At 45.7% G+C, this 13,844-nt stretch overlaps 1 protein-coding gene across 3 annotated transcripts; it reads right to left on the reverse strand.

The window, feature by feature from the left end:
* Positions 1 to 1,158: 1,158 nt before the first annotated feature.
* B9D2 (B9 domain containing 2) lies at positions 1,159 to 8,678 on the reverse strand. Of its 3 annotated transcripts, XR_016271831.1 has the most exons (5): positions 8,554 to 8,678; positions 7,461 to 7,552; positions 7,066 to 7,191; positions 3,357 to 4,106; positions 1,159 to 2,786 (listed from the first exon to the last, which is right to left on the reverse strand). XR_016271831.1 is itself a non-coding variant. In XM_089478593.1 (4 exons), exons 2-4 carry the CDS (start codon positions 7,546 to 7,548, stop codon positions 3,793 to 3,795), a joined length of 528 nt encoding a protein of 175 aa, XP_089334719.1. In that variant the 5' UTR covers positions 7,549 to 7,552; positions 8,554 to 8,678; the 3' UTR covers positions 3,217 to 3,792. The 3 variants fall into 3 exon arrangements, 2 of the variants coding, with proteins under 2 accessions (XP_089334719.1, XP_089334720.1); XM_089478593.1 differs by lacking the exon at positions 1,159 to 2,786 and having other exon boundaries at positions 3,217 to 4,106; XM_089478594.1 differs by lacking the exons at positions 1,159 to 2,786; positions 8,554 to 8,678 and adding an exon at positions 8,421 to 8,508 and having other exon boundaries at positions 3,217 to 4,106.
* Positions 8,679 to 13,844: the final 5,166 nt, after the last annotated feature.

Consider the following 13,844-nt stretch of genomic DNA (forward strand, 5'->3'; position numbering starts at 1 on the left):
CAGGGTCACCCAATAGGATTCCATGGCCGAGCTGGGATTCGAACTCTGGCCTCCAGAGTCATCGTCCTATGCTCAGACCACTAAACCACAATTGATTCTCTCATTGTAGAAAGAGCATATTCAAGAAGAAAAAGGCTGCTGTTATTATCACCATCATCATCCATCATTGAAACATATATAAGAAAAGGGCTGCTGCTATTATTATTATTATTATTATTATTGAAAGAACATATATAAGGACAGCTGCCATCATCATCATCATCATCATCATCATCATCATCATCATCATCATTTTACTGATTTATATTGGAGTCTAATGGTTAGATGGGATAGTAGTAGGAAAACCCCATCTAACCCAGCATTTACCAAATCTGCAGCTTTGCTGTCCTCTGCTGGATACAGAAAAGCACCGCAACATTTTAATACTTAACCTTAAGATTTGACAAAATTGTAGACATTGCTTTACAAGAATGTGCAATTATTATTTCAGAGGATACTGATTATTCAGAACCTTTTCAGCCTGGATTTAGGCATGTTTTGGGAGACAGCGTTGGTCACCTTGGCAGGTGATCCATGCCAGGCACTGGCTGTGCCCTTGATAATTCTGCAGGACCACTCAGCAACATTTGCTATTCTTCTGGAACAGAATAAAATAATAATAATAGTAATAGTAATAATAATAATAATAATAATAATAATAATAATAATAATTTTATTCTAGAGCTGAGATCTACCAACTAGGACAAGGGATGGCTCAACTAATTCACCCAAAAGAGCTTCCCGTCATTTGTAACTTTATCAGAGTGCCAAGCATACTCAATGAGCAATGATGGTGGATGCCACAAGGATGCCATTTTCAGCAACAGCTCCATCTTGCTCTTGAAACTTTGGCTCCATGTGCTATGCCCCATTTAACAGTTACCTCCATAGTCCTCCATCCAAGTTCCCTTTTGCAAAGCGGGCTTCATACTCTAAGCGCCAATTGGGCAACACTCCGATGAATCCGTCGCTGGCATCCTTCCCGGATCAGGGTTCTGGGAAACACCGGAGCTTTCCGGGGCAAGCCAAGGCATCCGGGAACGGCATCCTAGAACGGTGGGTACTTTCACCCTCGATTAGGCCGAGCGGAGGCTGACACCCCGAGAGGCCTGTCGGCACACTAAAGATCAAGACAGGCATTTGGGAAGGAAAAGTAATGACCTGGAAAAACCTTCCAGGTAGGAACTGGTTGGCAGCCAAGACAGACTCAGAAGCCAGTTCCTGAGTAACTGGATCAGGAGGCTACAGGGCTGGAAGAGGTTTAGAAATGGGGCAGACAAAGTGGGAAGCAATTTATTTTTCAGGAAAGATTCATGTGTGTCTTTACAGTTTGCAGTGGGAGATGTGAAGACGGTCACAAGTGAGGGATGGTCACAAGTGAGGGGTCCATATGTTATTGGACTGAAGGTCCCAGCATTTGTCAGTGTTTTGTTGTCTAGGGCCAAAGGAAGCTGAAATCCAACATAACTAATTGAAAACATTTGTCTATTACCTCTCAACTCATCAGCATCCTGGAGGAAAGGAATGACAGATTTAAAATATTTAAACATTAAATGCACAAAGGTAAACATTTGAGATGAACAGCAATTTCTTAAAAATATTTTAAAACCACTGACAGTTTAGAAGGAACCAACATACAAAGCAGCTATCCTGGTCTTAAGGTTGAGAGGTCACAAGAAATAATATTGACCAAGATCCCATACTGGGAGATGTCCCATCTATCTCATCGCTAGATTGATGTAGCGTTGCTGCAAGAAATCAAAATGGCTATCCATGTAATTTATACATTTTTAAAAATGCATTTTGGTTAGTATATCTGGAATATGAACGCTGGGCTTGATGGACCTTATAAGACTGATTCTGCAAGGCTGGTCCTTCTACATGTTCTCCCATATGCCTCAACCTTCAGCCTGACACCCATCCACCCCATTGCCCAACAATTTACCATGCATGGCTTCACAAGTGAAAGAAATGCTGGTCTGTTGTGACAGCATCCAGGCACAGAAGCAGAGGGAGGTGGCACATTGTCAGGATGAATTAGGGAAGAGAAATAAGCGGGATTCATGTGCCCGTCATTCCACTTCCTCCACCACCTCATATAGGTGGGGTTTGACCGAAACAGACTCCTTTTTTGGCTTGGTTTTCCCGCGTCTGTCTGGAGACCGAAGTCCAGCTGAGGCAGGAATGGCTGTTCATGCCAAAACATCCTATTTCATAAAAGGCTAGTATTCTTCCCTCCTTTAATGCCTGGCATTGTTAAGGTTGACAACTGCCCACAAACTTTGGCAAAGCTGAGGCTGAACCAGACTCTTTTTCTAGCTACGCATCTGTCTGACCTCTTCAAATATTAAAATGGTCAAGGGAGGTCAGTCGGGCTATTTCTGGGGCATGAATGGTATTGGACTGCAACTCCCGGAATTCCTCACCATGGGCTGCACAAACAAGGGCTGCTGGAGACAGCAATCCAAGAAAAATCTGAAGGGTGGCACACAGTGCCTGGTGGAAGGTAGGAGGAGGACTGGAGAAGCATCTGGCTATATCTTTGTAGCCAGATGTGAAATAGGTACATCATCCATTGGGGTCCACCAGAGTCTTCCAGAAATCTCAGATTGATGCAGTCATTTCCCATCCAGCGATAGGGACACAGCCAGATGCTTCAGCATTCTCCCTGCTCTTCTCCAGGCAGAAAGCAGGCAGTTCAGTGGCTCCTCTGTAGTTTTCAAAAGGCATTGGGGAGACTTTTGTCACTGCAGAGAGAGGAAGAGACTATCAACCTCCTTAGCAACCAAATATAGATACATATAGGTATACGGTTAACTTATGCCTGCATATGCCAATAACATGATGACAGCCACTGTGTTGGTGGTCTTGGGTCACTCTCTAATTCCACATAATATCCTTGGTAAAGTGTGGCCTGATGGCATTGTGGAAAATCAAAAAAGTGGCTCCCAAACTGGGCAGCTCTCAGATGCTCTCAGATAGGCAGCGAGGGATGGACCCTTCAGAGGAAACAGAATGAGTTGGCTGAACAAATGGTGATGCAGTTCCTCAATGCTACAACCATGAAGTACCACAGCTTATTCTATTACCTCAGTTTGCTTCTTGCAAAAATGTGGCTTAAGACACCCCACTCACCCAACAAGATGTTTTCATCCCCAGAAGCATGGTACAAAAACCTTTGCAGAAAATCCATTTAATATAAACAGGGGGAATATTGCTTATAGAAATAAAACTGAGGGAATGACCCCAGGGCACAAGCACTGGGAACAGCAGCCTTCTCTGGCTGTTTGATCCGTTTGATCAAACTACACACCAACCTGGAAAAGATCCTTCCCAGTCCAAAAGGCACAGTGGGGCTCCATCTCAAAGGTACTCAAGACATATGCTGCTCATGCAGTCACAAACACAATTGAGTAGAGCCTGAGGGAGAATGGTCCCCTCTATCCTTCTGACTCTGCACCAACCAGCAGGCCATTCTTGTATCCCAGCACCATGGAACAAAATCAGGAATTTTGGTCCATACGTTCCATATCTTGGCTGCTGATGGGCCAGAGCTTGTTTCCTCTCCAGGAAATGAAGGAGGATGTAATTGCCAAGTGACTCAGACTGGAACAAGTGTTTTCCCTTAAGGACACCGTCTCCATGATTTCAGAAGTCTTTCTTCCCAAATTTTGACATCTGTGGTCTTAAAAGAAGAGTGACATGCTGCTGCTTCTCTCCCACTCTGCCTTGCAAGGATACAAGCCTACTGGGTCAGCACTCAACACCGTAGCGTTCAAAGTTACGCAGGAGAACAGCCAGTTGGAGGTGGACGGTGCCCATGGCACAGGTCTGCAGGCGGTAGCGGTCAGCCCCTGTGTAGATGAGGTCACTGTTGAGTAACTGGGGTCCTCCACCCACAAAGAGTTGGGACAGCTGCTCCTGCCAAGAGCCCAGCGGGCGCCAGGTCACGCACTCCAACTGGTGGAAGCCAGGGCTTGAAGGCACATGGCAGAAGCCATACCCATACAGCTCAGTGCGCCCAAAGGAGTCTTGGTGCCACACCTGGACGTGGAGTTTGGGCCAACCTGGCAGGGGAAAGAAAAGAGACTATGACTCTGGAAAGCAGGATTCGAATCCCCGCTCGGCCTTGAAAACTCACTGGGTGACCTTAGGCGAGTCACACTCTCAGCCTCAGAGGATGGCAATGGCAAACCCCCTCTGAAGAAACTTGCTGAGAAAACCTAGTGATGGATTCATCGTAGGGTCACCATAAGTCAGAAATGACTTGAAGGCACACAACACACACACACACACACAGCAATGACACTGAAGCACTGGCACTAGATCCCATTTTCCCCACATCGTATCTGATGTCCCTGAGAGAACAGTCACTTGCGTTAGAGTAATTTTGCCATTCCTTCCCAAGTGCAAATTCAAATTCAAGTCAAAAACAAAGCCTAGCCCTGTATAAATAAATTTGTCTCATCCTGCTATCTTTTTTTCTCCTCTTCTCCCATATCTTCCCACCATGTCAAATACAAGGTTTGCATACTCCTTGGGGCAAAGGCCTGTCTTTGTATATTATGCTACTTTATGATAAAGTGGAGCATGCCACACTTACTGACGTTCTGAGCAGGACATTCTGGTCTCTTGGACGCTTGGGTTTTGCATAGAAATACCACAGAATTTGTGCATTTCTTGCCTTCGGGCAGCAATTTTTTACAGGCTTTTTTTCTATTTATACATCCATCAAGTGAGGATAAGTCTCTATCTATCTTATCAAGTAGGCTCTGGTCCAAACACACTTCGGTAGCCAAAAATATAATCTACCTTTAAGTTGCCATTTGATTCACTGCTGAATCTAATGGCACCTTAACAGAATTTATATGATTTAAGATACTTTCCTACTGCCTTTGGAGATAAACACCTTCTCAAGGTCTTCGATAAAATAAAAACATCAGTCAGTAAAGTAATGACCTGTAGACAACATGAATTATAATGGCGGCATTAAAAGACCAATCTGATACGAGGGAAAAACAGGATTAACTATAATAGGGAAAAGCCATAACATCTAAACCATGAAATATGAGTTAGCAATAGTAAATAAGCAATCTGGAACATACATCTTGACAGCCAAGTGCATCTTCCATGGAAGGCCATTTGATTCCAAAGGAGCCATGAAAGAAAAGGCCCTATTAACCTGACTGAAGCAGAACTTGACCTTTTGGCTGCAGGATTTGGGAAGTTCAGATTCTGGATAGATTTTACTGCCCCACCAGAACCATCTGGCAAAAGTGTTCAATAAACACTACATAGGATGATGGAGACGTTATCCTGATCTTTCTTTGTCGTCCTTTTTTTGCCCATTCTCTTGTTCATAGCCAAATCCTGTTTGAACCACTCATTCTACCTGTCGCTGCATTGCTTCAGTTCACATTTCATCATTAGCCAAGGTACTGCTGGGGTGTGTATGTGTGTGTGTTGTTCATTTGGGTTCTTTAAAAATTGTTCAAGCACAGGATTCCTGGCAATAAAGGGAGCTAAAGAAGCATGATTTATTAATTATGTGGCATCTCATCAGCCAGGAAGAAAATGAAAAAGGTAGGAGCCTTTCGGCAGCTTTTCCGCATCAATCCACTCTCCTCCACCAGCCTTTTTTTCAACCCCACTTTTCCGGTCAGGCTCAGCTTAGTCTGAAAAGAAGCAGCCGAGAGGCTCACGCGAAACAAACTGGCTTTGCAGCAGATGCACAAAAGGGAGCCTGCTCCGGCGTTTAATCCTCTGCCATTCCGACAGGCTTCCCTGGAGCTGGTTTCTGAGCTCTTCTGTCTGACAGAGTATATAACACACAGGGATTAATTTACTTTTGTATAGCCAATTACATCAAGGGTAGTGTGCTGGGAGGGTAAGGGATACGAAAAAAGAGAGCCCAAAAGCACTAAATTTCTCTCATTCCCCATTAAGGTCAGGACCCAGAATGCTATAAGATAGTGATGGTGAACCTTTTCAAGGCCGAGTGCCCAAACTGCAACCCAAAACCCACTTATTTATTGCAAAGTGCCATGTCCCTCTGGTTTTCTAGTAACAAACTCTGGCAAACTCTGTGTTGGGATGATGGCACATATGTCCACAGAGAGGGCTCTGAGTGCCACCTCTGGCACGTGTGCCATAGGTTCGCCATCACTGCTATAAGACAAGAGAGAGAGTGGGAAAGGTCTCTAAATACCATCCTCTCGAGTCCCCCAATGGTCCTTTTCTTGGGCAATTGGAGGAAAGCTGTAGAATGAAAAAGGATGAGTGAAATTTATGGTGGACAGATTTGTCACTGACTTGGAACAAAGCCTGCTAAATGGAGCGTCCATGTGCAAATGGAAGTCTATCTGGAGACTAGAAGGAGAGCCAAAACAATGGGGGAATGCATTCTCTGAAGATGCCAGCCCCAGATGCTGGCGAAATGTCAGGAATAACCTCTTCTAGAACATGGCCACATAGCCCCAAATACCCACAAAAAACTATGGATGCCGGCCATGAAAGCCTTCGATTTCACAATGGCTGCAACTTTCACAACTTTTGAGCTTCCCATAGGCATCTACTGGCTTCTCTCGGAAACAGCGGAGCAAAATAAAATTACTTTTAATGGACAACAACTCCCAGAATCCTTCGGTCAGCAAGGACACTGGACTAGATGACCCTTGAGGGTCAAAACTATTCAGGGGACAATCCAGAATACCTACGCTGTGGGTCTATTCCTGTATGGATGCTGCAACAAAAGAGATTCTGGGGGGACACAAACATCCCATCCTGGTGTTATGTTTGTACACAAAGTGTGTCCCTGAATTAAGAGACAAGGCTTCCAGAGGCCTTTAAACAAAATGGTGGTTCCCTGATCAGCCATCTTGGCTGCCTCTGCCAAGCTGTTGCGCACTATGCAAAATGATGGCTGAAAGGGTCTCAACTTTACCACGCTGCAGGAGCCAGGGATGCCCATGTTACGGAGGGCAAGACGAGAGGCAACTGGCACCTGCTTCCCCCAGTTCTCCTTACCTTGCAAACCTTTGGTGGCAAAGTGGACGTCAATAGGATGGGACCAGTAAGCCACATCATCCAACTGAGGATGGTCAACTTGAGTCTGTCCCTCTCGGAGTCCCGACAGGAGTTTCCAGGCCCCACCTGGAATGAAAAAAAGATGGAGAAGAAGAGAGGGTCAGAAGAAGGCAAAATCTCAGATGTCTTGGCTGTGAATATATAAAGCTGCTTTGGAAAATCTAGATAGTTGAAAGCTTGAAAGAAAACAGGGGAGAAGTTGGGGAGGGGGCATTACTGGAGGAGAGGGGGGTAGATCTGTGGGGCAAAATGAGGGAAATGAGAATTCTGGCCCTCCCAATGAAATTATCACGTGATCATCTTCCCCGTTTCACAGACGATTGTGCTGCACTGACCTGTGTGGATCCCCCATCTGCAAAAGAGGCTGCTGCTGGGGAATCCGCTGGCTCCCACGATCTGACCGATCACATGGACCTCAGCCATGGAGCTGCGGGAAAAGGATTTTAGAACGAAACATTAGAAGGAGGACCTGAACCAAAGACAGGGGTGTCCTGGTATCATAGAGTTGGAAGAGACCTCAAGGGCCCTGATCCAGTCCAACCCTATTCTGCCATGCAGGAACTCTCAGTCAAAGCATCCCCACTGACAGATGGCCATCCAGCCTCTGCTTAAAGACCTCTAAGGAAGGAGACTCCACTGCACTCCAAGATTATATATTCCACTGTCGAACAGCCCTTACTCTCAGGAAGTTCCTCCTAATGTTGAGCTGGAATCTCTTTTCCTGGAGCTTGCATCCATTGCTCCAGGTCCTAGTCTCTGGAGCAGCAGAAAACAAGCTTGCTCCCTCCTCAATATGAAATCCCTTCAAGTATTTAAACAGGGCTATCATATCACACTTTAGCCGTCTCTTGTCCAGGCTAAACAATGTCAAGGGTCTACCTTTACCTTTACTTTTTACTCCACCGACCAAGGGGACACTTTATTCATTATCATAATAATGATAACAATAATAATAATAATTTTATTTCTTGCCCGCCTCTCCTCTTGGGTTAAAACATTAAAAAGATTATACGTACAGCACTGTGTAAATTTACAGCACTAGAGAAATAAAGCTTAATAATAATAATTAGGAAAGAGAGAGACCCCATTAGATCCCAGTCAAGGAAGCCCTGAGTCTGCAAGACCTGAGATGGTGACTTGGAGGTCTCCCCTTCATGGGGTCTCCCTAAATCAAAGACTTGATGGCAGTTAACAACCATTTCCAACACACACACACACACATATATATATATACTGTATATATATATATATTTCTCCCTTTTCTTTTCGTAACATTCAATTCCACACTGTTTTACATGTGTATATTGCATGCTCTTATTTGCAGCAATAAAAAAACCGGTTACACCCCATTCACACGTGCACTTGACACGCGTCTTCGCGGCGGGTCTCTCCGCGCATGCGCACTGCGCCCAACCCGCTGGCTCTTACCTGCGCCTCAAGGAACGTTCAGCGACGGCGGCGCCTCCAAAGAATCCATCCAGGCCCCCAAATAAGGCCTACCCGGGTTTCAGGGCCCCGTTGCCCCGGCAACCCGGAAGCCACGCCCAACGTGGACTCTGATTGGCTAATTGATACGAAAGGATGGCCCGCTTCGTGTGGCCAAAAAAAGGAATGTGTGACTCTGGGGCGGCCATCTTCAGTGAGGGAAAAGGACGCCATTTTGGAGCTACGAAAAATATAGAGTATCACACGCTTCCCTGGTTGTTTTCAGAACTAACAGTCCAAAATTAATTCTTTTTCTATGCAAAACATATACAGTTTGCACCACAGAGCGCTGGAAAGACACCATGGCAATCATGGCCAGTGCCGTTTTTACCGTTTTATCTTAAATGTTCGGCTTCCCTGTTCTATACTTTTTCTATCTCTATGTGTTTTTAAAACTTCCGGTTTACTATGGGGAGCGTGGCATGCGCACAAAGCAACATCCTTTATGTGTGCGCCATATTGGGTGTATCTCAGTGTAGCGTTCCAGGGAGGCCATTTTGGGAAGGGCATTCTTTCTCTGTTGCCTAGCGACAAACTTCAAGAGATATATAACATAGACTGTATCTGCAATGCAGAAATAATGCACTTTAACTGACATAGCTCAATGCTGTGGGATTCTGGGAAATGTAGTTTTGTGAGATACTTTACCATTCTCTGAGAGAGCTCTGGTGCCACAACAAACTACAAATCCCATAATTCCATAGCATTGAGCCTTGCCTCAGTTTATGACTGAAGTCTGACTATTTCAGTGTTTTTCATCATTATCCACTTAAAAATTGGACACCAAAAAAAATCTGCCCTCATTCTTTTCACTTCTTTACAAGCATCACCCTCATTTTGGATTTCTATTTTAAAACATCTTTTAAAATCTGGTTTTGTTTTGTTTTTTAGACCATTGTCACATCCACACTGGAGAAATAACCCAGTTTGGCACCGCTTTAACTGCCCTGGCTCAAGGCTATGGAATTCTGGGAGTTGGAGTTTGTTGTGGGCCCAGAGCTGAGCGGATAACATGGCCGCATTGCCTGAGAAACCCACAAAAAACTAGGGATGCCGGCCGTGAAAGTCTTCGCTTCACAAACCATAATGGGATTTGTGTGTGCCAACCTGCAGATGTTGCTGAACTACATTCCCCAGGAGCTCTAGCCAGCAAAGCCAATGGTGAGGAATGCTGGGTATTGTAGTCCAACAACATCTGGAAGGCTCCACCATTCCCACTTCTGTTCCTAGATGCAAATGAATTAGGCCTTTGAAAGCGCTGGACCTTAACAAACTACTCCTTTTTGCATCTTGTTCCTCCCCAGACTTACTGATATCTTCCAAGAGTGGCAGATAAGATATCAATAAGTTTGGGGGTGGAAATAAGGTACAAAAAGGGGTGTGTTTGGTCTCAGAACAGTGTGCACAAAATAGTGAAGATCTGGGAGAGGAACATAAAATCAGAGAGGAGAGGAGAAACAAGGGACAAGGGATTATATTGGGAAAGGACAGGTGTGAACTCTGGAAAGGTTTGCTCTATTCTGCTGCCACAGTTTGCAGATTCTGAACCTCAAACCAAAGTACAGATTGCTTGACCTATTTTAAAATGGCTTCAGCCAATTATACATAGGGATATTTTGGAATACAGTGCTACCAAGAGCCAGTGCACTTCCGAAAATAGATGCAGTACCTATTAAAGAGGAGAAAACAGGCACGTGACGATGGGCTTACCGGAGCCCATACGCCAGGATCTGTGATCCGGAGAAATAGCTTGTTATTCCTTGGCGTTCCTCTCTTGGCGACAAAAGCAGAACACCTGAAATTAATTAATTGGAACGTTCTGACCGGAGACTAATATAATACTGTTTGCGGAAGGGTTTAGGAAAGGTCAGACTGTCTGCAATGAGTACCTGAACCTGTACTTAGCGGTAATTGCTGATTGCAAGGCTGCCACTTCCATCCGCAGTGACATGAAATCCAGTTCCACTTGGCTCAAGGATGATTAAAATCAGAAGGGAAGCTGTGCCAACCTCTTGATTGGTATTTGTCCTCCGGAGGATTTAGGAAACGGCCTCATCGGGCAGCACACCGTACCTCTTGGGCTCTGAGACTGAGTATAGCATCGCTTCCAACCATTATGAGTTGCAAGGAGCAGTGTCAATTCATCCTCTGCTGTCCAACATTTCCAGCTGCTTTTGAAATGTCTAGGTTTCTCTCCCTTCTTCCCATCTTCTCCCACTGTCCTCAGCCTGAGTTGCAAAATCTTCTCCTTCCCTGTAGACCCAGGCAAAAGCAAACTGCCGCAGCATCTCCAATTTACTGTTATTTATTTTATTCCAAGGATTTATATCCTGACTTTACGTGTCCCTATCTTCATCTGCGAAATAGCGGATGGCATGCAGCATGGCATTCTGGTTTGAGACCCCAGGAATCCCTGCACTGGGGATTAAAAATGAGGGCATTGCCCCCCAAGTAAGAATTCTGCCTTTTCTCCCAATGAAATTTCCCCCAGTTTCTTCTCCCTCCAAAATCTGAAGCATTGCTATGTTACCCTACGTGATTTAAAACATTTAAAACTGAGCATTAAAGTGCAGACTTTCCAAGAAAAGGATCAGGCAAAGTGACCATGGGAATCTGAACGCAGCAAACAGCATTCTGGATGCGAACAATTTTCTGTTTTTCACTCTCTGTGGTGCTAGAAATCTGGGAACCAAAGGAACATGGCATGGCGGGAGGCAGAATTGTTATTTGAAAGTCAATGTCTTCATTTTGCCCTGCCTAGTGTAGTGGTTTGAGCATGGGACTGTGAACCTAGAGACCTGGGTTCGAATCCCAACTCATCTATGAAACCCACAGGTCACATTCTCTCTCAGCCTCAGCAGGCAATGGCAAACCTCCTTTGAATAAACCTGGCCAAGAAAGGTTCACTGTAGGGTTGCCGTAAGTCGGAAATGACTTGAAGGCACATAACAACAACAACCAAAACAACACTCCGGTGCACCTTGGATCAAGAACAAAAGTGATAGTTGGCAAAAGTCAACAGCACTGCGCTACAGCATTTCCAAATGCCTCCTTACTTCATTTTGCAGGGCCGTTATGTCTCTCTTCTCCACTGTAGCATTGGGGACAATCTGATATTCCAGATTTTACATGAAAATCCCATTGTCAGAAGAGTAATAAATTGCTGGGTGCTCTTTGCCCGCATCCACAAGAGGAGACCATCTGAGCCTTCGCCCAGCCTCATTTTGTTGCAAGGATGGCCCTGTCTGCAGCTGGAAGGGAAAAGCATCAATTTGACTACTTAATAAAAAGAAGATGAAGAAGAGGAGGAGAAGGCAGAAAAGGCGGGGAAGCATCTAGCGTCTGTATTAAAAGCCCCCTGGAGTTGATTAAACTTTGCCTCCTGCTGTAGATTTCCAACTCTCCCTACCTGCCTGGCTTTGGCAGGCTGCTGGGCACTTTGATAAATGGCTTCTTAAGTGTTTCTCTCATCTCTTGCTAAAATGCTGCCAAGGGCGCTTTCCTGCAGAGGAGTTCCTCAACAGAACAGAACAAACACAGGACAAAGGAAAAGAGGTGAGGAGGGGGAAAGGCGGACAGAGCTCTTTTCTTTCCTCCTGGAACAATTCTAAAATGATGGGAGAGGAAGGTGTTGTGGAGGGAAGATGAGGCCATGGAGGTGGGCATCCTCCCTTTCTGCACAAGAAGCAACCTGAGCAGCAGGGGTGCCAGTATGGGAGTGCAGGGAGTATGGATGGCACCACGTGACGTCTTGGAAGGGGTGAACGCTTGATGGGATGGTGCTCCTGTCCATCCCAAGACTCCCTCCACCAGCCAGGGCACCTCTGCCATCCGCCAGTTGTGCCCCTTACAAATTTGGCAGAGCTGATGGTTGAGCGAGAGAAAAGGTGCCAGGTGGCAATTGGTGGTGAGAAGGTGCTGCCTTCTGGGTCTGGCGGCTCTGCTGGTCAGGTGCAGAAGTGAGTCCCATCCCTGTCCTGTTTGCCCAGCAGCCCACCAGACCTGGAAAAGGCTGCCAAGTGGCAGTATCAGCCCACCTCAGCTATGGCAAAGGCAGCCTGGATGGCACTGAGGGTGGCTAGGGATATGCCAGGCAGCCTTGGGGTTACTCCACTGGGCTGACACCAACCCTCGTGATGCCACTGCTGGTCAGTCATTTGCGGGGTTGCAGTGTGTGTGTAAACACAGCAGTGGGAATTGCATAGCCTCCACCATTTCCACAGATGAAGCCTGAGAAATAATCCAGGTTGGCACCCCTTTAATTGCAGTTTGACACCCCTTTAATTCTAGGAACTGTAGTTTGTTGTGGCACCAGAGCTCTCTGACAGAGAAGGCTAAATGTCCCATAAATCTACAATTCCCAGGAAGCAAATCAACTCATTTAAAACATCATGGTGGTGCCACAAAGAGCGAAAAAGACAAATCAACAGGTTTGAGAGCAAATCATGCCCGAATTCTCCCTGGAAGCCAACATGATTAAACTGAGGCTGTCATATTTTGGGTATATCATGGGAAGATATTATTGCTATGGCAGAGGTCATTAGGAAAAGAGGAAGATCACATTCCAGACGGACAGACTCTATCAAGGAAACCACAACTGCAGGTTTGCAAAATCTGGGCAGGACTGTTAATGGCAAGGTGTATTTGGGGTGGGGGTTGTCTCTCATTCATAGGGTCACCATAAGTTAAAGCTGACTTGATGGTAGTTGGCAAGAGGAAAGAGAAAATCCATTCCTGGTAAGTAGGCCAATTGGATGGAGAACGGAAGCATCACAACCCTGACTCCTTTGTTTCTTCTCTTCCCTGCCCTCCATTGTCGAGCTCCAAATGACCCCAGAAATGGAGATGTGCCTTTTTTGGACCACAGTTCCCAGCATGGCTGGAGGATTCTGGGAGCTGTAGGTACACACACAAACGGTATATACATCTTTTCCCAAGCACTGCAAAAGACAAAACAATCCCCCCCCTCCAGCATTTAGGTTAAGCCCACATTCCCAGAGGGCAACCAGGTTGGATTTGGAATGTGCAGATAACAGATGGAGAGAGCAAAACACATGTTTAATCTCCCTTTGCTGAGTGGGCAGTGCCAGTATTTAATCACCTTGGGTGCTAACAATGTGTGCCTAATTTCCCGCTGGCATCTCTCCAGCCTTCGGTCTCTGTTCCACCTCCTTCTGTTCAAGTCAGGATGCCTTAATGCCACCAACGATGCCCTTTTTCTCCTTCGCAAAGGT

The sequence above is a fragment of the Sceloporus occidentalis genome, unplaced genomic scaffold (genome assembly GCF_023333645.1).
Source record: "Sceloporus occidentalis isolate IW3139 unplaced genomic scaffold, rSceOcc1.0.p SCAF_13, whole genome shotgun sequence".
Taxonomy (NCBI): Eukaryota; Metazoa; Chordata; class Lepidosauria; order Squamata; family Phrynosomatidae; genus Sceloporus; species Sceloporus occidentalis.

What these genes read in the sequence shown, in the direction of transcription:
- B9D2 (XM_089478593.1), bottom strand. Translation starts at nt 7,548, where the DNA reads ATGGCTGAGGTCCATGTGATCGGTCAGATCGTGGGAGCCAGCGGATTC. An exon ending in CAGATGGGGGATCCACACAG is followed by an intron (nt 7,192 to 7,460) that starts GTCAGTGCAGCA and finishes TTTTCATTCCAG; the next exon opens with GTGGGGCCTGGAAACTCCTG. An exon ending in TGCCACCAAAGGTTTGCAAG is followed by an intron (nt 4,107 to 7,065) that starts GTAAGGAGAACT and finishes TTCCCCTGCCAG; the next exon opens with GTTGGCCCAAACTCCACGTC.